Below are 24,956 nucleotides of genomic sequence, written 5' to 3'. Positions count from 1 at the left end.
GGTATTTGGTGAGCCGGTTGTCAAATACCGGACTCCTGCGACGGGGACTCCGCCCCGCGCAGATTCAAGACTAGAAACACAAAAGCAAAGATGAAAACTCCATGGGTAATGCCTCAAAGATAATTTTACAGTTCGTCATGGTCCAGAGGCTCGTCGTCCTCGGGAGGAGCACCAGAGCCGTAGAGCTTGCTGGTAATGGGGTAGGCGACACTAGAGAGCTGCTCTTTCTGCTCCTCGAAGTCCTCGGCGGAGGCAGTGGCGGCATTATCCTCGAGCCAGTCGATGGCCTCCTTGACAGCATCCAGGATAGTCTGCTTGTCGTCCTCGTCGATCTGGCCACCAAGACCATTCTCGTCATTGGCCTGGTTCTTCAGGCTGAAGGCGTAGTTCTCAAGACCGTTACGGGCCTCAATCTTGGTCTTCATGGCCTTGTCCTCCTCGGCGTACTCCTCAGCCTCGGCAACCATGCGGTCAATCTCCTCCTGGGAGAGACGACCCTTGTCGTTGGTGATGGTGATGGACTCGGCCTTGCCGGTGCCCTTGTCGCTGGCGCTGACCTTGAGAATACCGTTGGCGTCCAGGTCGAAGGAGACCTCGATCTGAGGAACACCACGAGGAGCGGGAGGGATGCCAGTCAGCTCGAACTTGCCGAGCTGGTTGTTGTCCTTGGTCATCGAGCGCTCACCCTCGAACACCTGGATCAGGACGGTGGGCTGGTTGTCAGCCGCAGTGGAGAAGATCTGCGACTTGCGGGTGGGAATGACAGTGTTACGGGGGATGAGCTTGGTCATCACACCGCCAGTGGTCTCAATACCCATGGTGAGGGGGTTGACATCCATGAGAACAAGGTCAATGGTACCTTCCTCGCCGGAGAGGATACCACCCTGGACGGCGGCACCAAAGGCAACGGCCTCATCGGGGTTGATACCCTTGCTGGCCTTCTTACCACCGAAGAACTCCTCGAGAAGAGCCTGAACCTTGGGGATACGGGTGGAACCACCGACCAAGACGATGTCGTCAACCTCGTCCTTCTTGACCTTGGCGTCCTTGAGCACCTGCTCAACGGGCTTGAGGGTCTTCTTGAACAGATCCATATTCAGCTCCTCGAACTTGGCACGGGTCAGGGTCTCAGAGAAGTCCTCGCCATTGTGGAAGGCCTCGATTTCAATGCGAGTGGACATCTGGGAAGACAGAGTACGCTTGGCCTTCTCGACCTCGCGCTTGAGCTTACCCATGGCCTTGAGGTCCTTGGCAACATCGGCGTTGTTCTTCTTGTTGTACTGCTTGACGAAGTAGTCCATGACACGGTGGTCAAAGTCCTCACCACCAAGATGGGTGTCACCAGCGGTAGCCAGAACCTCGAAGACACCGTTGTCAATGGAAAGAAGGGAGACATCGAAAGTACCACCACCAAGATCGTAAACAATGACCTGGCGCTCGTCACCGGTCTTGTCAAGACCGTATGCGATAGCGGCGGCGGTGGGCTCGTTGACGACACGGAGAACGTTGAGACCAGCGATGATACCAGCGTCCTTGGTAGCCTGACGCTGAGCGTCGTTGAAGTAGGCGGGAACGGTAACAACAGCGTGGGTCACGCTCTTGCCGAGGTAGGACTCAGCGATCTCCTTCATCTTTCCGAGGATCATGGCGGAGACCTCCTCAGGGGTGAAGGTCTTGTTGGACTTGTTGACCTCGACCTTGACGTGAGGCTTGCCATCCTTGTTGACGACCTTGAAGGGGAAGTTCTTGGCGTCCTTCTGGGTGTCTTTGTCGTCAAACTTGCGACCAATCAGGCGCCTAAAAAGACAGTTCATTAGCACGTAATTCCTTCCGACAAGACTCGCCATGCTGGTAAACTTACTTGACGTCAAAGATAGTGCGGGTAGGGTTGGCGGCGTATTGGTTCTTGGCAGCATCACCAACGAGGCGCTCCTCGTCAGTGAAAGCGACGTAAGAGGGAGTAATACGGTTTCCTTGGTCGTTGACAAGAATCTCGACCTTGCCGTTCTGCATCACACCAACACAACTGCAAAGAAAGTTAGCCAATTGCTTCAATTGCCACGGATATTAGAGATGACACTTACGAGTAGGTGGTTCCCAAATCAATACCAATAACGGTGCCATAGTTCTCAACGGAGTCGTCCTGAGCCTGGGCAGTGGTGCCGAACAGGGCCAGAGGCGCAATCAAAACAAGGAGGAGGTAGAAAACGGTGGTCCAAGTGAAGGGCTTGGACGCGCCCTGGGGGCTCGCGAAGCGAGGCATGGCGAGTATATGTGAGAGAATCAAGGTTCAACAAAGAACTCTAGGGAAGCACCCAATAAAACGAAGCTGTCGGAGACCGAAAGCTGCAATGCGCGCAAGAAATAAGCGCAGAGAGTAAACACGTATGTCGTACTCGGACCCTTGAATTTGGTGAATAGGCGGGAGGGGTGACCCGGAAGGAAGGGAATGGGGAAAAGAAAGAGAGTGGAGGAGGCGAGTTCTTGAATATGAAGGGCAGGAAACACGCAGCGGCCAGCATGGCCTTTTCCAGTTCAGGTCACTTTTCGCGTCTTGATTGGCTGCCACCCGTTCAGTGGTGGCTGACTCAGCGTAACCAGGGACCGCCGTGTTTAAAGGCTCACCGCCTGCCTTTGCAGGGCTAGTGGCGATTAAACTATGTCCTGATCGGGGTTAGTCTACGGATCCCGTCCAGGACACGCCCCTGCCCTGTCCCAATCAGAATGCGCCAACCTGTCGAATATGCTAGAAGCAGCTAAGCGTTGACCCTGGCTTGGCCCCCCTGATGCCATTTTTGGGGGCCCGGCTACTGACGAAAGTGTGCCACGTCGACTGAAGAATAGAGCCAAGTGGCCTGTACAACATCTCATCCTTATGAACACGTTACCATCCTTAGTCCGTGTGATCGGCAGGCATACCGATCCTGAAGCATGGAGTCTAGAACTGGACCCTGGAGCTACAAAGCCGCACTTGCTATTCGTCAAAGCATGCGTAAGGCACAGCATAGGCACGGGACGCAGGGGACGTCATAGAGTTATGTACCATCAAGGTAGTTTAGTATATTGGAAAAAGGTACTTTTCTAAATGGTCTATGGACATACATGCCTTCATTCCAGTAGTCCAGCTGCCACAGTCGAGCCCCCATGTCGCAAAACAATGCGGGTTGGTGCCTCAAGCGGCACAGCTTGGTCCATCTCGACAACGACTCGTGCAACAGTGCCGGGTGCAACGATCTTCGGCCGTTTCTTGCTAGGCTCGCCAGAAGCCTTGTCTAGGGATGCAACGAGCTTGCTGATGCGGCCAGGGACATGAAGACGGCCACGGTGGACGTCCACCATCATAGGCATTAAGTGCTCGAAAGCGAGGACCTTGGCAGTGAAAGTGGCGATGTTGGGAATAGGCGACGAAGCATGGCAGACAACATCTCCAGAGCGCAGGTGAATGGGGTCGATATTTGCCAGGTTCAATACCACGTTCTGGCCAGCCACAGCCCAGTCGTTGGGTTCACCGTCCACTTCCACGCTGCGGACGAGGGCAGTCTCACCACTGGGCATGGTAAGAATTTGATCGCCAATCTGTAGGCTGCCAGAGTCTAGACGGCCAGAGATCGAGAGTGGATTCTGCACACTTCCACGGAAGACATCACCGACAGTCATGCGTAGTGGCTTGTCAAGAGCATGTGTATATCGCTCTGAAGTCTCCAGCTCTTCGATCAATGTTTTACCCGTGTACCATGAAGCTTGGGCATTGTCGCTGCGCCGACTGATGTTGTCTCCCAGCACACCTGAGCATGGGATAAAGGAAATGTTCTTCTCCTGGAAGCCGGCTGTCGTCAAGAACGAGAAGATCTGTTGTTCGATTTCCTCAAAGCGATCTCTGTTCCACTGGACAGTGTCCATCTTGTTCACAGCCACAACGATCTTTTGCACACCCATGCTGCGCACCAACAAGGCATGTTCCTTGGTCTGGCCCTTCAACCCAGACTCGAACTTGCCTGTACTCGAGTCAATCACCAGCACGGCGAAATCAGCCTGACTGGCCCCAGCAATCATATTCGGAACAAAGTCTTTATGACCTGGTGCATCAACAATCGTGAATGCAGTGGACTCCGTGTCGAACTTGTTGGTCGCAATGTCAATGGTGACGCCTCGTGCACGCTCCTCCGAGCCTTGGTCCAACACCCATGCAAGAGCGAAGGATCCCTTTCCAATCTTCTCAGCCTCTTTCCGATACCTGTCCAAAGTCCGTTGGTCGATTGCTCCCTGATCAGCCAGTAGACGTCCCATCAGAGTACTTTTTCCAGCGTCCACGTGTCCTGAAATACAGTCAGAGGGTACTTGCACAACAATGAAATGAACAAACACCTACCAATAACAACAAAATTGGCAGACTTCTTCCTCTTTGATTTGTTGTACTCCGCTAGAACATCCAAGTTCTTGCTCTTGACAGAGACCTTCTCATCCACGGAGAGGTCCTTCAAGCCACCAGCAAGATCGGCCGGCGTCTTCTTATCCCCGGCCGACTTGGATGCAGCGGGTTTGGACTTCATTCCTGCACATTATTAGGTGGAAAAATCTAGACCTTTCTGCGAATCGCCAAACCTTTTGCTGTGTTCTGAGCATTCAGCACCATATCATCGGGGCTGGGGCCTGCAAAGTCAAAAGGTTCAGCATGGTCTTGGCCGTAGATTCTGAGCAAATCCACATTGTTCGATTGTACATGGCTGGGTTGGGCCATAGTTGGTCCTGCTGCGTTGCCAACGATGGCACTCGCGAATCCAGATGGCGAGGCACGCATATCAAGCGATGGCTGCTCTGGTTCCGGCTCGTCCTTGGGTTCAGCTTTCTCGGGCAAAGAGAACTCTGGATTTTGCATAGGCTCTGGTGTCGGCTGTTCCTGAGCTTGCCCTTGCCCAGAAAACCCCGGTTTACCCAATTTTCGCACGCCTCCATCTGTTTCAGGCTTTGATGACTTGCTGGCGGCTAGTCTTTCTCGTAGCGACAACGGAGTGCTTTGTGGCTCCGGTGGTGATGGTTCTATTTTTTCCGGCTGTGGTGTTGAAGAAGCATCTGGGGTAGGTGTAGGAGTAGGGGTAGCCTTTTCGCCTTCTTTCCTCTTGCGTGCTGCAGCCAAAGCCGCAAGTTTGGAGACCTTGCCTCCAGCCTCTGGGGAACCACCTAGCAAGCCAAGTCGAGGGTATAAGGGCTCAACCATGATATCCATGTTGCGGTCGGCAGGTACATTGAGCCAAGGAGAGTCGCGAAAGAAGTCGGCAGCAGAGAAGTGTGCTGCAGGCAGAGAACTAAGCGCTGGGAATCCTGGCACTGGAAGACCTGTTAGAAAATTGTCCAAACTTCCAGGCGGTGTCAGTTCTAGAGTCTGTGTGATTGATCGTAGGGTGCAGGGTTGCCGAAGAAGCGTATTACACACCTTTGGGAGATCACCGGAGTTGAAGCCACAGCCGGAACACAGCTTATTTGCCCAAGCCCAGCCACGAAAATCGATAACCAAATGGACGGAATCGAGTTGCTTACCGTTCTTCTTTGGCACAGCACCCGTCTGCTGCTTCTTGAGCTCCTTTTCCTTCTTGCCTAGAAGAGAGCATGTAGGTTAGCCGCAGCCCACCAAGCCAAACAAAACACTCTTATCCTTGGAGCAGGCTTAATTGCAGATATTCCGGTGAAACGTACCTCTCAAATAACTTGTCGACTTCTCGATGTCGTTGTAGTAGTGCCATAGCGCTTCCTGGATTTCTTCGGTCGTCGCGTTCACCGACGGTTGCCCCGCGCGGAGCTGCTGCGAGACAAGTGCAGTGCACTGTTTCAGAAATTCCTGCTCCTCGGGGTCGGGCGACTCGTAGCCTTCATCGTCCTCGTAATCATCGTCGTCATAGCCAACATTCTTCACGCGATGTCTCGACATTGGGGAGTGGAGGGGTATCTCTGGTGGGAGATGGAGGGGTCGCGACGTCGCGTAGGGAGGGAGTAGGGTACACTGCGGAAAGTGTAAGTCAATTCAAGGAAGGTAGAAAAGAATGTGACGAGTCGTAAAGAAATAGAAGTCCTTCCAGTTGGAGAGGGAAGAGGTGGAAGGAAAACACAGGGAGCTGGGAAGGGAACGATGCGATCCACGTCATTCCCCACTTCAAACGTCCAGCAATGCCAGTACCCTAACCAGATCGGTTTTCAAAATTCACTTTAACTACACATCCATAAAGATCTGCACTTACAAAACCAGGTGGTTTTCTTTAAACTTTTTATTGCATTCGCGAGTTAAATAAGCTTGGTTTCTATGCAATCCCGAAGTTCATGCCATATACCATCGGGGTCATCCCCAAAGAAGAGTAGAAAAGAGGCACCTCTTTCCAAAACAGAAAATATAGGTCTATCGCAAGGGACTTCCTCCGAAGAAGTCTCCCGCTCCTGGTCCGGAGAAAGTGCCGTTGCTGGGTGTCAAGGCAATCGATCGTCGGAAAGCCTGGCGAGGAGTAGAGGGTGCGCTGGTAGGAGCTCCACTGGTAGCGGCCATGGTTGCCGCTGCTGCTGCGGCTGCTGCGGCCGAAGCGGTAGCGTCGGGAGTACTGGGGGTGTTGCGACCGCTGTCCTGCATGGTGACAGCGGTTCCTGGTCGGGATAACACGACCGCAGTCACATTCTTGGGAGGGGGTCGGAAACCCAGTTTGGAGCCTTCACGGAAAATCTCTTCGAGCATCTGGGCCACGATGCCTGCGTCTTCGTATTCTTGGAACTTTTTCCAGAGACGCAGTGCCATCCGGGCATCCTCGATAGAATCGTGTCCTTGGACCGTGTCGGGAATCGGCTCTTCTTGGATGTACTCCTTGAACACAGCCCAGGCGAGGTATCGGAGACTGAGACGGCGGTTTTTGCTGGGATGGAAGAAAAGGTATTGTGTGTCAACAGTCTGAGATTTGGGAACTTGGATGTTGATCTTGCGGAAGTCGGACGCCAGGCCATGGCCCACAAAGACACAACCAAGATTCAAAAGCAACCATAGTTTCTTGTAGGCTGCTTTCAGAGGCACAAGGTTATGCTCGCTTGTCCGTGGATCCAGATCACCTGGCTTAATACCAGAGTATTGCGTAACGTAGTCGACAATGGGTTCCCGAATGGTAATATAGTCGTCAATGAATGGCACTCCCTCCGAAATACCCGAGCCACGCAGCACGGAAACTCGAGCAAGTCCACTTCTGTTAGGTCGCACAATCTCCTGGGATCCGTCCGCCTTGACATCGATTTCGGCCTTTTCAAGGTCCACAAACTCGGTATCAAGTGCCAGGGGTGTTCCCGGCTGTGGCTTCTCCTCTTCGGTCAAGATGCGGCATGACTCAACTGAATGACAGCCATTCAAAGACCACTCACGGAATAGCAGAGTAGTGTCAAGAGCATTCTTCCACGAGTCATCGACAGAGTGGCGAGCATCTCTGACTTGGAACGCCAGTACACAAGGCTGCTTCCAAGGCTGCGTAAAGCGAAGAGCTTCATCTCGGTCCACCTCGGTGACCAAGAAGTCATTGAACAGATGCCATTTGCTCCGTTCTTGTGGCTCACGCTCTGAAATAGAAACGTTGACAAAGGACACAAGATGAGCCTTCTGATGTTCTGGGACATCAATCTCTGCCACCAGACCCACAAGATCGTATACCACAAGGTTAGGAGTATTATTCTGCATTCGAAGGCGGAGATCATCTCCTTCGAAGCACATGATCTGGCCATTCTCGATAATAATACCGACTGTGTCAGGGAGCCATCCAGGAACGGCCCACAATCGACGGCAGATGGGGTTGGTCAACGCCGCGTTCAGCACAAGAACGAGGGGCATTCGGTGAATAGTCTTCCGAATCATCACCTGTTGGTAACGTCGGCAGTAATTGCACCATCCCCGGTTCTGAGTCTCCCGCTCGATACTTGCGCGCAGTATATTTGAAAATCGGAATGCTGGGTTGCGCCTAGCATGTTTCATGTCCAGGTTGGGGTATAGAAGCTCGTTGGCGAGTGAGTTCCCTGGGCGGACTGTCTCATTCTGGCAGAACATGCACCGTATGGACTCTGATGCGATGGTCGCAAGGCGTTGGTCTAGCTCTTCGGAGCTAGGTTGAATCATACGGAAGTCTTGTGCGATTTGCGTAAGGAAGAAACGGTTGACAGCTTGAATCGCAGTTGAGAGGGATTTGTTAGGGAGGTTCTCTTCCAAGAGGCCAAGATTGGAAGCCTCGCGGAAACTGCTAAAGGTCTTCAACAGATTCGTCGCCTGGCAGTTTTGGCCATTTGCTTTCTCCAGCATGTCGAACAAGTATGCCAATTCGCACAAAAGGCAATGTTCAAAAATACAAGAGCCAGCTGCATGGGTGAGCGCCATGTTTCGGAACAGCGGTATGAACTTGAAGAGCTGGAGGAGAGAGTTTGTGAAGGAATTGGCAATATGGGTTTCGAGCCCCGAGAAATTGGTCTTGTTGTAGAATCTGCGAGGATGAGCAAAGTTTAATAGTCACTAAAGGATGGGCCACATACCGGAAGTCGAAATCGTCGACACCGAAGCGACTATACTTGATCTCAACGTTGCTATATTTGAGAAGGGGGTCGTCATCACTTTCGCCATTGATCTTGGCTCCCGCCAAAGCTTCAGCGGCATTTGTGACAGAGAGCACTAGGCTGGAATTGCTCTGTTCTCGGGCCTTTTCGCTCAGGAACTTGGGCGCCATAAGAGCCGGCTCTGCTGTGGCCAGTGCGCGGGTATTTTCGACCTGATTTCGCCGCATCTTTCTGGGGTTTGGGGCATGATGGCCCACCTCAGCCGGACGCAGGTATGGGAGCAATGCCTGGTCCAATTGAGGAGGGGGACTTCCAACCTCAAACATGAGATGACTAGGCCATGCCGAGAAGAGACGCTCATGGTAATAAGGCATCCCAACCATGTTCATCGGAGTCTCAGATGACCAGTCAATTGGTGGTGGTCGTGTAGGTACGTCCGCAAATTCAATCTCCTTGCTCATCTCATTGAAGTGAATCTTGCTTGGCGAACCCCATAGATGAATGGAGCATTCCGCGTCATTGATAGCCAGTGCCTCTCCTGAAGCTGAAAGATCAAGGCCTAGCATCAAAGAAACGTTTGCCTGTCGCAAATTTATAGCATTAGGGTTCATCAAATCCACCACTTGGAGCTGTCCGGTCTGTGAGGCCACAAAACTTGTCGTATGAAGCTTAGGGTGCATCCGAACATATGCCGCTCCGGCATGGAAAGGAATAGGAGGCAATGGCGATAATGTCTTCAGGTCATATACATTTGCCAGCGGATCAACGATGGGAGAGCCGAGGTGGCGGACGGAGAATCCGCAAGTGACGAGCAAATCATTGCGTGCATCCATATCATTCACAGCGGTGCCGTGGGCCTTCCACGACTTGACGACACTGAAGTCATTGAGACTGAGCGCGTTAACCGATCCATTGTCTGTCGCTGCACAAAGATACCGGCTCTTCTTCATCAGTGTATAATTGTGTTCAGTAGGCAACTTGTCAACAATTGTGCCCTTGTCTATATCCACCGTGAACATCACGCGCTGGCAACCTGCAACAAGAATCCGATTGAGCTGCGCCGTGAAGCTCATGCAGCGAAGATCGACCATATCCTCGTCTGCGATATGCCATTGTGTCAGGCCACGCCGTGTAATCATGTGTACACTCTTGGAAGACAATGATATTACGCCACGATCATGAAAAAGGATCTGCCGCACTACTCCCTCGGAAGCTGGATGGGCTCGCACAGAGGTATATCGTTGGAGGTCAGGTCCGTAGAATGAAGAGATTCGACCCTAATCGGAAAAGACGCGCATTAGTTTCGTCCAGGAGTTGACAATACAGTCTGGTGCTCACATATTCATTTCCTGTCCACAAAAGTTCCATAACATCATCAAATGCAATTGTCGTCGCAGGTGTAGGCATCGCGAGCGCACTCGGCGGTGGCACTGCTATACGCGACAATTCATCCCAGTCGGCCTCCATGGCGGCCCTTTTCCGGGCGACGCCCAGACTATGCTCTGATCTGCAATCGGTATGTCGTATTATATGGTAGTTCAGGAACTGCTACCTTCACCTCTTGGGAGATTCACCGAAACCGGGCATCATCTGCGAGGAGAGGACGCGATTGCGGGGAAGCTGTCAAGGGGACTTGAGATATATCGCAGGGTCGGATAAGGGTATAGATATAGAAGTGATAAGTAGGTCAGGCTGTAGCCACTGCTTTCGGTCAGCCTCAATGCGAGCACGAAAGAGAGGCTCGCCCTGATCCCGAAGTTGCTTGTTGTCGACCGCCTGAAGACCGTCGCGGGACTGAGGTGTCGATACGGTCACGTGCTGTACGCCGATAACGCTTAGCATGGACGCAAGGAGAGTAAAGATCCGTGCATGGAATTTAGCCCTGAAGGTTATAACGGCATGAGAAAATAGTTCAGAGGAGCCTAGGTAAGACGAAAAATATCAGGAACAATAATCTGAGAAAATTTGGAAGTCAGTCAATTTACTGATTCAGTTCGTAAGAACTATAATTTTATACATATCTCAGAGTAAAGAATGACATATTATCCAGATTCTTCAATTGAACAACACCAGTGCTCACTAGATATTGTTAAAGAAGCGAAGGTGCTCATCAATAGGAAGAATTCCCATAAATATCATCCGATTGTTAGCACTAGTCTCTGTGGTTCTAGAAGCACGGCAATAGAAAAAACCGCTAGTGGCTGCGTCAAGCCACACACACCTAAGCATGCAGGTGACGTGTTACATATATAGGCGCAAGTGCATATAATTCAATCACTACATGGACGAACCGAGACATTAAAACTAAAATCATGAAATGTGAGAGAAAATGATCACCAAGCAGCCTTTTAAATGTTGCAGAAAGCTCCAAGCACTTGAGTCGTTAATGCTTGAAAGCAATATACATATACTGCGACCAAAGCTGACGTAGAATATAGAAACGGGATGAAACACAATATTACCAGGGCTACTGGTGAAAGAATTGATTGAGCCTCCAATGTTCTTTTTACATCGGAGAAACCAACTGCTAAGACTACACTTATGTATACTTCTACCAGGCTAGAGAAGATACTGAGATGAGGATATTGCGAAATAAATGGGAATATGTACCGACAAACTACATGGACCGACAGTCAGTGATCGGCTTAATACACACAGAGCGGCCCAGCAAGTGACAGAGAAACAGGGAATCAAAAACCTTCCCACGCGACGAAAGAGCAGCCGCAAGCTTGGTCACCCAAGCACAAAATTCTAGTATTATCTGTAGAACGAAGCTGGATTCGAGGGAGGCACGCTACCCTGCGTAGGCTGATATGCCTGATATTCCGCGCTACCAGGTGGTGCCGATGGCGCAGGGTTGAAAGCGTTGTATTGAGCAGACGGTGCGGTTCCGGGAATCGAGGGGGGTTGGTGCGAGGGAGGTGCTTGGTGCTGAGTGGTGGGAGAATTGGGGTAGGGGGCTTGTTGCTGCTGATTTTGGTACTGCTGCGGCATACCAGGAGCAGAGGGCATCTGGGGTGTTTCCTCGCCGGAGTAAGCAGAGGGCGAGTAGTCCTGCTGTGTTTGTTGTTGTTGCTGCTGCTGGAATTGCTGGTGTGCTGTAGGTGGCACTTGGCCGGTGGGAGGGTATGAGGGACGCTGGTCCACGGGCGAGTCGTAGACGGATGTTCCTAGTTCTTGGGGATGGTCGTATGTAGACTGGGGGCGGTGGTGCATGGATTGATAGGGTTCAGCCTGAGGTGGCTGTTGCTGCAGTGGCGCGCCACCTGCATGTTGGGTGCGAGGATCAGGTGAATGAGACGCAGGCCGGTAAGGGATTGTCTGCTCTGCGCCATAGTAGGGGGTCTGCGACTGGGCAGGTTGCTCTGTATAGAAAATTAGCGAATTGCTGCAATGAAACGATTTCGAGTTTCCACAAACCTTGAGGTCGAGGGCTAAAGTATCGCTGATCCGGAGGAGGGCCTGGAGGATATCCAGCAGGCGCAGCAGCACCCGGATATCCGTACTGAGGCTGTCCAGGTCGACCGTATTGAGGTTGCGCTGGGTGAGCCATCGACGTCTCGAGCAAGGACTCATAATCACGGCGGGCCTTGATGAACTTTTCATTGAGCTGGGTGAACTCATCTGGGCAATAATCAGTATACGAATTTCGCAGTGGGGAAACAAAAACTAACCTTTCTTTTGAGAGTACTTGCCGATCAACTCAATAAGCTTTGGTCGAATGGCGAGGGTAGAGTGATAGAGAGTAGTGATTTCCTCATTTTCTTGAACGTTGAGATCCGAGCTCCGGGTACTCAACAGAGTCAGGAGCTTCTCAACGTTCTTGATCTGACTGAAGACATCTCCCTCCATCTGAGCCTCACGCTGCAACTCCTCCACAGTCGGATCAGGGAGCTTCTCGACATAGTTGAGAGGGAAGATACCAGTCTGGCCCCTCAAGGAACCCTTCCACCAGTCTTTATATACAGACTCCAAAACGGCAATGGTATCGCCCTTTCGGAACTGGAGCTCGCCAGGCTCGGAAGGCTGGAAGTCGAAGAGGGCCCTGACTCGCGACACAGTAGCGACAGACGTGCCGGATAGAACAGGCTGAGCTTCAGCAGGCTCTGTTTGGCTCCCTGGAGTGGGGGTGGATGTAGATGCAGGAGCATGTGCAGGCACAGCAGCCGCCGATGAGCCCGCTTGAGTAGGAACTGGCTTTCTTTCCTTGACCGATAAGGCCAGTGCCATCTGCAGTTCTTCTTCTTCCTTCTTCCGGTCGAAATCGGTGATCTGTTGCTTCACAGGTTTCGAGGGAGGTTGCAAGTTGGGATCTAGTAGGCGATATTGATCAGCAAAAGCTCAAAGTTGATTTCCAGATACAGCTGTGTACTTACTTGTAGTCTTCAGCTTCATGTATGCCTGCTCCATGATGCCAAAGTCGGGGTTAGATGAGAACATTTCGGTCCATTCTTGCATGCGCTCCAAGATTTTAGACTTCACTTGTTGATGCGTGTTCTAGCGATTTGGTATTATCAGCGACCGAACCTACTCTCACGGAAGACTGTGATAGCGCAACATACCCGATCAGCCGCCAGACGAAGAAGCGCATCAGTAAAGCTTCTCGAGGCCAGCTCGCGATGAATTTTCGGACCGCAATTTTGCGACAGAGCATTGCCAAGCTGGGCCAGTTAGCGAGAAATCCCACATGGTAGATGCGATTCGAGATGGGGAAGAATTGCGAACCTCCAAGGTATAAAGCTGGACGTTGGCATTCCTATGAGCCAATCTCTTAATCATGGCAGCAACCGCTTCTTTTGCGCTATGAATCCCAGTCCAGTCAGTACACAACCTCATTAGCCTGATAAACAAGTAAGGCTACATACCCAGATTCTTCGACTGAAACCTTGTCACAGACATCCTATATCACAGAACCAAACAAATCAGCTTCCGGGCTGTCGATCGTCATTCATTCAGGATACACACCAGAATATATTCCCAATTCTCGGATGTCAGGTTCTCGTCAGTCGCCTTGGCTAGAACGTGAAGTTCCCACGTCAGTAATCAAATCCAAAGAATGTCGAGATCAAGCACTCAGCCGTGGCTCCGCCTGCGCAGCTGGCAGACCACGCAGTAGGCACAGTCGCCCAGGAGCGCCGTTTGAACTCACCGACAGCGTCGTCAAACGCATTTTGCTGCGCACGAAACATCTCCAGTAAAACTACTCCTTGAAGGTCTCGCAATCACGGTAATTCAAGAAAGCGGGTTTGTCGGGCACCACTTGTCGGCCTTCACGCAGGGAGCTCGTTCAGGTAACTACCAAGAAAGCGCAGCTAGGGAAAAACGTGCCGCAAAGCTAATCACTAGGGTTTTGTATCGGGCGCAAATTTCACGAGTCACGACGGCGTGGTTCGCAGCGGTGCTGGTCGAGCACTAAATGCGGGGAGTGAATTGAGGTTCGTCGGCGGGCTGAGCTAGGAGGTCCGGGTACACCGAGAGGAGAAGGTGGTGGGAGACAGTAGAGGAGGGAAAGATACAGCGATCTCTCAGACGTCTTGCAACTTTCTTGTTTGAGTCGGCACAGAGGTTGTGTCAACTTCGCGGTGTTGTGTCGGGGCGGAAGTGGCCCTGAGTCAGCAGCGATGACGACGGTGGGAGAAGCTTGGCTCAGATATTCTTAGCTACACAATTCGATATCGTGTCTGCCTGAAACGGCAAATTCTGTCTTTATTTCTTATCATTATCAATCCAGGTCCAGGTAACTACAGGGTAGTTTAGGTTTTTGCTCGAATACTCGTAGGCTCCTGTTTTATAGCCTGCCCTGATTTGACCTTCCTCTGTGGCTTGTACTTATCTCCACTATGTACAGCCTCAACTGATATAAGGGTACATATTCAAAAAAAAAAACTGCATTCAGCAATGCGGGAGAATGCAAAGAATGCTCCTGTTAGAGTAATTTACAATCCCAAACGCCGAATGTAAGCGCGCATTCTTAATCATGCGCGGTTGGAGGTATATAAGTAAGAATGGCAAGAAAGCTAGCTCATATCGCCCAAAGTAGAATATTCAAACAGCACGAGCGACGACTGACATAGGACTACACATAGGCTACATAGACAGCCCGAAGGCACGCAAGAAAAAACAAACATATCAGGGATAACAGGTCCTGAGGTCAGATCATTTTCATCACAAAGGGATGGTTTCATCAAGGAAATATTGGGTAACAAATCGGGTGCAGTAAATACGATTCCTGCGACATGATGCGAATTTCGGCATGCCGGGATCTAGAAGAAACATCGGTAGTGATGGGGTATCTGAGCAAGATGGGAAGAGAGGACGTAAAGCAAAGAAAGGAAATGCCGAAAGATAGAAAAAAAAAAAGAAAGAGCGGTTCATCTAGGCGCCGCCTTTTTGCGCCTTCTCCTGAGCCCGACTGAGGCGAGCAGCCTTGACCAGAGGGGCGAGATGGTTGAGGGGAGAGCACAAGCCCATGAACGGGTGCTGCAAGGCAGATTAGTGGCTGAGTTCAAAGTATAGGAATATTAGAGACAAACCTTCAACAGGTCGTGAGCTGACGCTCGCTTCTCGGGATCGACCTTGAGGGCCAGGTGGAGGAAGTCGCGGAAGATGTGCGACAGGTTATGTTCATCTTTGATGGTCGGGGTGCCGTTCGTGGCGATCAAATAAAGTGCTCGGAGCGGCGATTCTGTCAGGTATGGCGGTTCACCCTCGATCATCTCAATGGCCATGATACCCAGACTCCAAATGTCAACCTTGCGACCATACTCCTTGCGGGTGACTACCTCAGGTGCCATCCAATAGGGTGTGCCAACCATGGTATTCCGCTTGTTGTGCGAGTCGTTGATTTGCGCACAGAAGCCAAAGTCGGCTGCAATGGATTAGTTTCAACATTCAATATTGTGACAGAAGAACCACAACGTACTCAGCTTGATGTTGCCGTCCAATGACAAAAGGATGTTATCGGATTTAATATCACGGTGAATGACACCCTTTGAGTGCAGGTGCTGCAGGCCATTTAAGGTCTAGTACGAGAAATGTCAGAAGCCACTCACGTGAAAATGAAAACACAAAGGGGAATTTGAAACATACCTCTCGACAAACTGCGGCGATCTGTCCTTCACTCATAATGTTGAAAGTGACCACATCTGTGAGACTGCCACCTTCCATGTACTCCATGACGACCCACAGGTCCAAGCCGTGAAGGAAACTCTCGAGGAAGTTCACGATGTTCTTGTGCTTGCTATCTTTCATCACAAGGATTTCGTTAATGATCAGGTCCTTCTTAGGCTGAAGATCAAGGTTCATCTGCTTAATAGCCACACATCCGTTCGATCCCTTCTCATAGGCTGTGTACACACCACCGGAAGCACCCTGACCGATCTTGTTGAGGTTGTAGTAAATCTGGGTAGGATCACCGGGGTGACAGATGGACAGCAATCGCTGACGCACATCCATTGCATTGCTCTGGCGTTGGCGTTGACGAGGTCGAGCTGCTGGCGGGGCCCGCGTGGTCGGGGAAGGATCGGTCGATGAAGCGCCCATATTTGTGGCGATCGGAGGAAGTTGGGGTGGTTGCTGTACCTGCTGACGTTGACTGGTACTCCGATCCAACTGCTTCTGCGCAATCGCTTGCTGGGCAGCTGCCATGACCTGCTCCTGCTGCTGCTGGTATTGAGTAGGGGAGGCGATCGGTCCCTTTGGCGCAGGGGTGCCGCTGCGAGAGCTAGACGGGCTGCGCTTGGGCGACTGGGGAATTGGATTCGACTCGGGAATGGGCGGCGCGGGGAATGAGTACGGATCTTGCACAGCTCGCTGCGGAGACCCAGTATATTGCTGGGATACTGGAGGTTGAGGCGGCGGGCGGGCGGGCGTCATGCTAGTGGGCGGCTTGGGAGGAGCGCGGTGCGGCACCAAACTGCCCAACGGAGGGGACATGGCTGGCGCGGGCGCGGGTGACGCGACAGGCGGCCCACGAGGCACTGGAGGTGGCGATCGTGGGTTTTCAAAGCTACCTTCATGATTCTGGGGAAATCGAGGACTGCCAGGCGGCGAGGGCGCGCGACCGTTGTTGTTTGCGGAGTACGCGTTGTCGAACTTGTGCCACACTTCATCATCGTCGCCTCGAGTGTTCTTCTCATAGAAACGCATAATATCCATCATGGTCTGTGGGTGCTCTTCCTGTTCCTTCTTCGAAATGCCATTCTCTTGCAGCAGACGCTGCCACTCTTTGGGAAGACCTGTGAACTGACCGGTCTGGTTGTCATATCCAACGTGAGTAACGTGTACCGGGTTTTCGGGGGCTGAAATTTTCATATTGCGAGGAGAGCCCAGCATGCTGTTGACGAAGCTGGAGAAGCTGGCCTTTTTGCTTCTCCCCATCCGAGTGGGCGGGCCATTATTGCCTTCGTCGGAATATCTCTTGGAGTTGGAAGGCCGTTCGGTCTCGCGATGAGCGAATGGATCCATGCGGCTCGTTAAAGTGGTGAAACTGGCGGACTGTCGGAGAGGCGTGCGGCCACGCGGGTCAGGACTGGTGTGATGAGAGCGCACCGAGGGTTGCTGGGTATGCGTTTGAGGCTGGGCGTCGGCGCTATTCTCATCGAGCGCACTGAGCATACCCCGCGTTTCGTAGGGGCCGTTTAATTCATCCGAACTATGCTGATCATAGGAGAAGCGGTGGGAGCGGGTTCGAGAACGCGAAGAGCTGTGACTGGGGAACTGTGTCGCCTCCTCGTAGCCGGGCGAGGGAGCGCCACTGTGATCGGGTGAGGTTGACGAGGAGCCGTAATTCGGGTTAGGAGCTGCGTTTGATCGCGATCGGACGTGCTCGCGACTGCCACTGGGGGAAGACCGCGGATAGACCGGGGCAGATGGATGACGTTTCAGGGAGCTGGTGCTTTGATGACCCCGAAGAATGCGCGAACTGAAGCTAGGGGGATCTTTGTGCAGCTTGCTGGAGGGGCGACGGAATTTTAACGAGAAACCCTCTGAACTCATGGCAGGCAGGGACTTGTCTCTACACGAGACAAGATTGAAATTGGGCCGAGGGGAGGGGTCAGGGAATGGAGAATTTTCTGCCTGCGTATTTTTCGCGGCTGGGACCAGGGTTTGCCGCCCGTGATGCGCTCTGCGGGCCCAGCGATGAGGATGACGATGCCTCTATACCTAGGTACCCGATGGAAAATTCCGGAGAGACTTCTGGAATGAACAGAAGGGGGGAGAGAAGGGGAGATGAGAATTCCAAAGCAATTAACACGTGGAGAGCGGAGCGGAAAAGGAGTTGGTGGCTGGGCTTGACGATGACGCGGGGGCCCGTTGATAGTTGATGAGTATAAGGGGGACAGGGGAAGCCAGCCTTGATCTGGGAAATGATGGTGATGGCGATTGTGATAGCTAGCTCGTTAATCTCTTTCCCCCCGATCTAGATTTTCCCAATTCAAATGGGGTGCCACTTTTCGGGATGACTACGCGGGATAAGAATAGATTGGAACGACCGGTTATCTGTCATTTGGTGATGTTCATTTACCCGAACCACTGGCGATCTTGTTTCGATTATACGATGATTTCCAGGTTACTTAGTTAACTACCCTGGGATTTTATGGAATCGAATGCTTTGCCCAGCCTAGGCGCTGCCTAGGCTAGTTTTCTGCCTTGCTAAATCCCTGCACGTGAGTTCTAGCCCCAATTGCGACCGGCTTTCGTTCGGCTTTGGTTATTTCCCCCCTGAATGGCCTCGTAGCTCAAGTTGGCCGACATGGTGCTCGGGTACCCTACCCCCGGCGCAACTCAGAAACGCGCCAGTAAGCCCAAGGTCCGCACCGGCTGCTTTACCTGCAAGTTAGTTCAGGCCCCCGCTATACATTATAAGTTCTAAACAGGGGCGACCACTTATATAGGACCCGACGGGTCAAGTGTGACGAAGCAAAACCAGCCTGCGCTCGGTATATCTTCCCTCCGCCCGTACCTTCCTACCTTTTTGGACTGACACTTTTCGAGATGTACGAGTACTGGGCGAAAATGCGATGGCTATCCCCTATCCAAACCCTCACTGGTGCCCAGAGCGTTGGCCCCGGCACCCGGTCTGGGATCACGGATCGAGACTCGCGCCCTCGAGTTCTTCTTCCACAAGACTGCGCCGCAGTTGGCGGGGCTATTCGCGGGGGGATTCTTCCAGGGCAGCGTGTTGAAGGTGAGCCTGGTGGAGCCTGCCATCCGCCAGGCAATGGCGGCGATAGGCATTGTTCACGAACAGGCAGTCCTTGGCCGACCACACAATCCTAAGGAACAAGGGAAGTCGAATGAACAGGTTCGCCGGAAGCGATTCGATCCATTAAACGTCCCTATTCAGCTCTACAATCGATCGATTCGCGCTATCATCGATAAAGTCATCTCAGAACCCAATTCACTGCCACTCATTGCCATGATAAACATCCTATTCACTTGCTTCGAATACTTCCAGGGAAACACAGAAACAGCCGCGGCACATATTAGAAGCGGCATTAGTCTCCTTCAGGATTTTCGGGAAACACAGGGAGCCTCTGTAACGCCCTGGGGCATCCACTACGCCTCCTTTGAGGCGCGATTTATGGAAATGGAGATTGCGCCGCTGCTTAGTGTGTTCAACATCAACGTGGTTCCAACCGGGCTCAAAGAGCGAGCCAACCTTATAATGAACCCCGTCGATGACTGCGGGCGCGTGATTCTCGCAGATCGCTTCCATACACTGTACGAAGCCAGGGTGGGTCTCATGGACCTGATCACCTCTACCGTATATCACTTGAAGAGATCAGAAAGCGCCATTAAGAATGACCACTACTCTGACTCGGAAACAACCACAGTATTTGAGCATGTCCAGTTGAGTCTCCGCCGATGGAGATCGAGTTTTGATGACCTGGTCCGCCGACAAAAGGATACGTGGAACAAAACCCAGCGGCGGGCCGCCGATATGATCCGAATCATATCACACAGCACTGACTACAGTGTCAAGTCCTCCCAAGTGGCCGGTGAATGCGACTGGGACTCCAACCGCGCTATGTTCGAAGAACTGATCGAGCTCACCGAGTCTATCTTAATTGATCGATTCCCCGACGAAATCTCGCGGACATTGGCTTTAGATTCGGGTATGATTTTTCATCTGCACATAGTGGCGTGGAAGTGTCGCTGGCCACATATCCGTCGCAAGGGTCTTGATCTGCTCACGAGGAGCCCCAGGCGCGAATGGCAGTTCGAAGCGCAGCATTATCACGCGATCTTCACCAGAATCATGGAGATTGAGGAGGCTCATCTTCGTCTACCTAAGGGTCAATCTCCAGAGGATGATGTGCTGCCCCCTGAGCGTGTACGGATCCACAATTTCACCGTGGCTACTCAGCCGGTGCAGCCCGAGAAGCTTGACGAGTCCGAGGACCCCGTGTTTGCGGTGACGTTCTGGTGCAAACCGTGGGGTCTTGATAGTCCATGGGGTTTGATCACAGAGAACATGCAGTTTAAGTCTTCGCAGCGTGGCGATGCAGCTGTACCAGTCAATCTGGTTTCTAACAAGCCCTGGGGTGTTCATGGATCTTGGCGTTGTTCTGCCGAGGACATGCAAGCGAATGCCCTCGACATCAATGCAGAGGCCATAGAATTCTCTACCGGTGGCTGCCTGGGCTTATAATCTTACCAAATATAAACTGAGACGCATGCATAAATATCTCCCTACGTCTTTCCAGATATCTCTCGCATGCAGAGAATGTGTCCATGTGCGCTACAATTCGGACTTCCTTGCCTATAAAGTCGATTGAGCCCCACACCGCTCGCGCTCATCCGTTGACCGATGATCTTGAATCGAGCTAATGAGGGTTTTTTCACGTATTTGCGGATCTGCGTGGATGTTCGATTCTAATTTGTGCTGCCAAGGTGATCACATCTCTAGAGGAACCCCACATCTAGTTCAAGACGGAGATTTTCAACTTCAACCCCAAACTGTGCTTCGTTGCTTGTTTGGAATAATAGAACAGCATCTCAACAATCGTTGGAATTGATCCACAAGAGCTTCACTTCCGCCCCTAACCACCCCGTGGCAAAATCTCGGGCAATTTGGCGAGTGGATCTTGGTCCGCTGCCAATCCGATCAGTTTTCAGGCAAGCGTTGCACAACCATAAGACAGTCCCCACCCAATTGGCTTCGCAGAAGTGGATCTTCGACATCACTTTCGCCGAACAAATTAGGCCAAGCTCGACCTTTAAAGTGCCCGCCCCCTAAGAAAATCAGCGAAGAATAATTCATACCACTCAATGGCTGCTTCAATGACACACTTGGCCACGGCCAGCATGGCCAGCGCCTCCACTGTTCCCTCCGGGTTCAGCGTCTATGACAATGCCTTCTACAAGGTCCTCGGCTCAGCTCCAAAGCTTGAGGTGATCCATGAGAACCAATCCTACCCCTTCGCCCACGAGGCAAGCGTGTACATCCCGTCCTCGGAGACTCTCTTCATGTCAAGCAACAGCTTCACGGACCCAGTCACCGGCGAGAAGACAATCAAAATCACCAAAGCCAGTGTGAGCGAGAATCCCGTAACCGCGGAGATCATCAACACGACCGTTCCCATGCCCAACGGCGGTGTCAACCACGGTGCCGGTATCCTCTGGACTGGCCAGGGTACCATGAACTCGACTGGTGGACTGTTCCAGATGTCCGTACAGCCACCGTACAAGGCCGAGCTTGTTGTTGGTGGTTTCTACGGCCGCCAGTTCAATTCGCTGAATGATGTCGTAGTGAACAGTGATGGGTCTTATTGGTTCACTGACCCCATTTATGGCTGGCGCCAGGGTCTTAGGCCTCAGCCCAAGCTGCCGAACCAGGTGTATCGGTATGATCCAGCTACTAGGAATGTGCGCGTTATTGCGGATGGCTTTGGGAGGCCGAATGGCATTACTTTCTCGCCTGATGAGAAAACTGTATATATCACCGATACTGCGGAGACTAATGGTGATGGTTCGACGGATAAGATGTTGGCTGCTACTATGTATGTTGGTCCTTGTCAAAGATTGCATTTTTGAGAATCACTTGCTAACTCTCCTAGCTACGCGCTTGACGTGATCAAGGTCAATGGGGAGCCTTTCCTGACCAACCGTCGTGTCTTTGCCATGCCAGGTGATGGAATCCCTGATGGCGTCAAGGTCGATATGGATGGTAACGTCTATGCTGGTTGCGGTGACGGTGTCAATGTCTGGTCGGCTGGCGGTGTCTTGCTCGGCAAGATCCTGATTGAGGATGGTACGTCGAATTTCTCGTTCGGCAAGAACGGCACAATGTTCATTTTGAACGAGAACAAGCTCTGGAGGGCGCAATTGAACAAGAAGGTTCACGGCAACCTTTTCTAGACCTGACCGACCGGTGGAATATGGGGTGTTACGAATGTGACTATGAGCATGTGAATATGAGTGGGCATTTTTCTAATGATACATATAGCATAACCCAGGTGAATGTACATACATGAGAACCATGTCTTGAACCCGAGGTCTTTCTTTCTAGAAATGTGCAAATATCTTGTTGAACACCCTTAAAAGTTAATATGTTGGGTAATATACGATGGCGGCTCAAGTTTATTGCCGGAATCCGAGTTGAAACTAGGCTCAATACAATCCAGAATCGGCGACAGCATCAACATTCGATACCCGGAGGCCGCGAAGATATCAATATGCCGTTTGCCCCGGGTCTCGCGGGTCAAGTCTTCAGTGGGACGAGGCTTCCCAAATAGCTATCGAGTGGCTTTTAAGTCCAGCAAGTGGATTTTTCAGCGCTCAGCCTTCGGTAACCGCGACTCAAATTACTTGAACCGTTGCGAGTTGAAACATATCAGCAGAACAGATATTCATGACCCTCTACAATATCGGCTATCTCTCCCTCTCCTTCCCTTTTGTTCCCCGCACCATGCAATATAATCTGCGTTCCGGTCCTCACTCCACCCGTTTAGGTAGGCCCGGCCCGGTCCAACTTTATTGGCCAGTCGCGGCTGATAATCGTAGGCAAAAAAGTGCCACGCGCGAAGGTTGGAATCTTCCTATCTAGATACACCTCTATGACTACTAGGGGGCTGGGAGGCACTAGTTTCCTGGATGAAACCACGAAAAGGGGAGAGATAAGACAGTTCCCCTCTTCCACATTTCCCTCGAAAGATTTGACGCCTAGATACAGATCGTTGGTTTCGGGAGGAAGAAACCTGGACCTCCATCATCCACATGGTTTACGCAACTTGATAGGCTCGACTAGGTTCCTGAGGCTTTGATTGATTCATGTGTCTGACGATCTACCGTGAAATTTTGAAATTGACTTGTATCTTCTATCGTTGTACACTGAAAATTACGGTGGAACAGAGTGAGGGGAAACATGGATTCAATACAGCGATAACCAAATAGCTCTTCGACTCTATGACCATAGGATGTTAAGTCTTCGGAGACCGGTCCTGGGTGTAGGTTCCGGCTCTGGGTTAAGCCGGTACTGTTCAATGAACGGTCGAATGGGGATATCCTCCAGCGCAATAATCTTGGTCTTCATCCACCACTTGTAGGCAAAGTAGACAATCAGGATGAAAGGCAAGTTGAAGTACGAAGAAATGAATGTCTCAGTGCTCCAATCTCCGTGGATAAAGGTGGAATAGCCACCAGTGAAGAACAAAATGACGAACATGATCAACGAGATCCAGCTTCCCCACGGTTGGAAAGGGGCTGCCCATGGGAGTTCTTCATGGCGATTGATACCCTGCTTCTTGCAGCCATATTGGAACCTGAGGTAAACTATAAGGATGCAAATCCAGTTCACTAGTGCTGCAATGGACACGATATCCTGCAGCCATGTGAAAACAGTGCTTGCCGAGTTTGAGAGGGTCATGTAACCCAAAGCGATGAATACAGTGTAGAGAATAACAGCAACGTAAGGGATTGTGAAGCGGTTCAGGCGCTTGAAGATAGCAGGTGCGCGGCCATGAACTGCCATACCATAGAGCACTCGGGAACCACCGAGCATGCTAGAGTTTCCTGATGACCAGGCTGAGGTAAGGACAACCGCGTTAATAATAGACGGCACTACCTTGATACCAGCATTGCGAGCGGCGATAACAAACGGAGAGGCGGATGCTGTACCGGAAGATCCTAGAAGATCTGGATCTGCTGAAGATACAACAAGAGTGACCATAAATATTGTGAGGACGTAGAAGAGTAGAATTCGGATGAAAATACGTTTCGCGGCCATAGGAATAGCACGCCGAGGGTTCTTGGTCTCGGCGGCGGCGACGGTGATGCCCTCAATACCAGAGTATGCGTAGAGAGCGTTATTGAATGCAGTCCAGAATCCAAGGAATTGGCCTAAAGGACCGGATATATCGAGGTATTGTTGGAAGGGGCCGTAAGGGCTCCTCCAAAATTGGAATCCAATAGAAGTGTGGTTAGGTCCTCCACCGCAGGTGACAACTAAAGCCATAATATTGACTCCAATGATCAGCATGATCTTCAGCATAGAGAATCCAAATTCAAGTTCGCCGTAGATTCGCACAAAGAGAAGCGCGGTGACAGTCATCAGAAGACCGAAGATAGTGATCCAAATAGCATTGTTGACGGTGATCCAAAATTCCAGAACCACAGCAGCGGCGACAATCTCGGCAGGAATTGAGATAATATAAGAGTAGATCTGGTTCCACCCGTTCGCGAAAGCTAAAGCAGGGTCACAGAATAGCTCCGCATAACGGACCACACCACCATTAAGCGGCACCAGAGCACCCATCTCTCCGACTCCCAAGACAACGCTTGAAACCATCAACCCAATTATTGCGTACGCAAGGAAAGCCCCTAAAGGACCAGCATTGACGATGGCTTTACCAGAGCTGAGGAAAAGACCGGTTCCAATGGTACCGGCGAGAGCAATCATCTGGATGTGTCGCTGGTGGAGACCCTGTCGAACGGTGTTCAGTTCCTCCAGCTGGCCAACAGCGGTGTCCACTTCGTGCAATTCGGTATCATAAGTTGGGAGTTTCTTTTCCGTAAAGCCGATTGTGTCCTCTTCGGACAACGATCTCGCACGGGAGACGGACATGATAGGCAACGCGGTGCTGGAATAGTCCGATGGGTAGAGATACTTTTAGAGGATATGTTTTCATTTTTGTACTTTCCCAGCATATCTGTGAAACATTTTCTCTATGCCTAGACGACTGCCTACCCCTCTATCCGGTGCCAATCAAGCGTCTTTACTTATCGGGAGATATTTCCAAAATTGACAGTAGAGCTTCTGTCGTTGGCGGCGTCAATCATATCTATCTATACTGGCAAGTGATAACAATCTTTGAAGCTTTTTTTTTTTTTCGCGCGATTAGGGATTCCAAGCCTTGATTGTGCTTTATCCCTTGACAAACATGCGGAGAAGCCAATCAAAG

At 51.5% G+C, this 24,956-nt stretch overlaps 8 protein-coding genes across 8 annotated transcripts; 2 read left to right on the top strand and 6 right to left on the bottom strand.

Moving 5' to 3' along the window:
* Nucleotides 1-125: 125 nt before the first annotated feature.
* bipA (Hsp70 family ATPase KAR2) lies at nt 126-2,263 on the bottom strand (the record flags this gene model as incomplete). The annotated part of the gene is made up of 3 exons (XM_056889013.1): nt 126-1,797; nt 1,862-2,026; nt 2,085-2,263. 3 exons carry the CDS (start codon nt 2,261-2,263, stop codon nt 126-128), a joined length of 2,016 nt encoding a protein of 671 aa, XP_056738315.1.
* Nucleotides 2,264-3,108: 845 nt separating this feature from the next.
* Nucleotides 3,109-5,923, bottom strand: N7443_008956 (putative translation elongation factor EF-1 subunit; the record flags this gene model as incomplete). The annotated part of the gene is made up of 5 exons (XM_056889012.1): nt 3,109-4,316; nt 4,370-4,552; nt 4,603-5,380; nt 5,432-5,592; nt 5,692-5,923. 5 exons carry the CDS (start codon nt 5,921-5,923, stop codon nt 3,109-3,111), a joined length of 2,562 nt encoding a protein of 853 aa, XP_056738314.1.
* A 462-nt stretch (nt 5,924-6,385) lies between these two features.
* Nucleotides 6,386-10,017, bottom strand: pan2n2 (poly(A)-specific ribonuclease; the record flags this gene model as incomplete). The annotated part of the gene is made up of 3 exons (XM_056889011.1): nt 6,386-8,480; nt 8,530-9,827; nt 9,889-10,017. The coding sequence occupies 3 exons, from the start codon at nt 10,015-10,017 to the stop codon at nt 6,386-6,388; spliced, it is 3,522 nt and encodes a 1,173-aa protein (XP_056738313.1).
* A 1,290-nt stretch (nt 10,018-11,307) lies between these two features.
* N7443_008954 (ESCRT-0 subunit protein HSE1) lies at nt 11,308-13,739 on the bottom strand (the record flags this gene model as incomplete). The annotated part of the gene is made up of 9 exons (XM_056889010.1): nt 11,308-11,915; nt 11,971-12,174; nt 12,225-12,863; nt 12,927-13,047; nt 13,113-13,211; nt 13,276-13,351; nt 13,416-13,450; nt 13,516-13,565; nt 13,700-13,739. 9 exons carry the CDS (start codon nt 13,737-13,739, stop codon nt 11,308-11,310), a joined length of 1,872 nt encoding a protein of 623 aa, XP_056738312.1.
* Nucleotides 13,740-14,925: 1,186 nt separating this feature from the next.
* Nucleotides 14,926-17,547, bottom strand: pakA (mitogen-activated protein kinase kinase kinase kinase STE20; the record flags this gene model as incomplete). The annotated part of the gene is made up of 4 exons (XM_056889009.1): nt 14,926-15,030; nt 15,084-15,418; nt 15,473-15,572; nt 15,640-17,547. 4 exons carry the CDS (start codon nt 17,545-17,547, stop codon nt 14,926-14,928), a joined length of 2,448 nt encoding a protein of 815 aa, XP_056738311.1.
* A 757-nt stretch (nt 17,548-18,304) lies between these two features.
* Nucleotides 18,305-20,206, top strand: N7443_008952 (Zn(II)2Cys6 transcription factor domain-containing protein; the record flags this gene model as incomplete). Its single annotated transcript, XM_056889008.1, has 3 exons — nt 18,305-18,387; nt 18,447-18,548; nt 18,610-20,206. 3 exons carry the CDS (start codon nt 18,305-18,307, stop codon nt 20,204-20,206), a joined length of 1,782 nt encoding a protein of 593 aa, XP_056738310.1.
* A 620-nt stretch (nt 20,207-20,826) lies between these two features.
* Nucleotides 20,827-21,915, top strand: N7443_008951 (SMP-30/gluconolactonase/LRE family protein; the record flags this gene model as incomplete). Its single annotated transcript, XM_056889007.1, has 2 exons — nt 20,827-21,557; nt 21,615-21,915. 2 exons carry the CDS (start codon nt 20,827-20,829, stop codon nt 21,913-21,915), a joined length of 1,032 nt encoding a protein of 343 aa, XP_056738309.1.
* A 1,045-nt stretch (nt 21,916-22,960) lies between these two features.
* On the bottom strand, nt 22,961-24,619 carry N7443_008950 (uncharacterized protein; the record flags this gene model as incomplete). The annotated part of the gene is made up of 1 exon (XM_056889006.1): nt 22,961-24,619. One exon carries the CDS (start codon nt 24,617-24,619, stop codon nt 22,961-22,963), a length of 1,659 nt encoding a protein of 552 aa, XP_056738308.1.
* Nucleotides 24,620-24,956: the final 337 nt, after the last annotated feature.

The sequence above is a fragment of the Penicillium atrosanguineum genome, assembly GCF_028827265.1.
Source record: "Penicillium atrosanguineum strain IBT 20685 chromosome Unknown utg000007l_segment0_segment0, whole genome shotgun sequence".
NCBI lineage: Eukaryota > Fungi > Ascomycota > Eurotiomycetes > Eurotiales > Aspergillaceae > Penicillium > Penicillium atrosanguineum.
The sequence above is the reverse complement of the archived record's forward strand: the minus strand, read 5'-3'. Positions and strand labels throughout refer to the sequence as shown.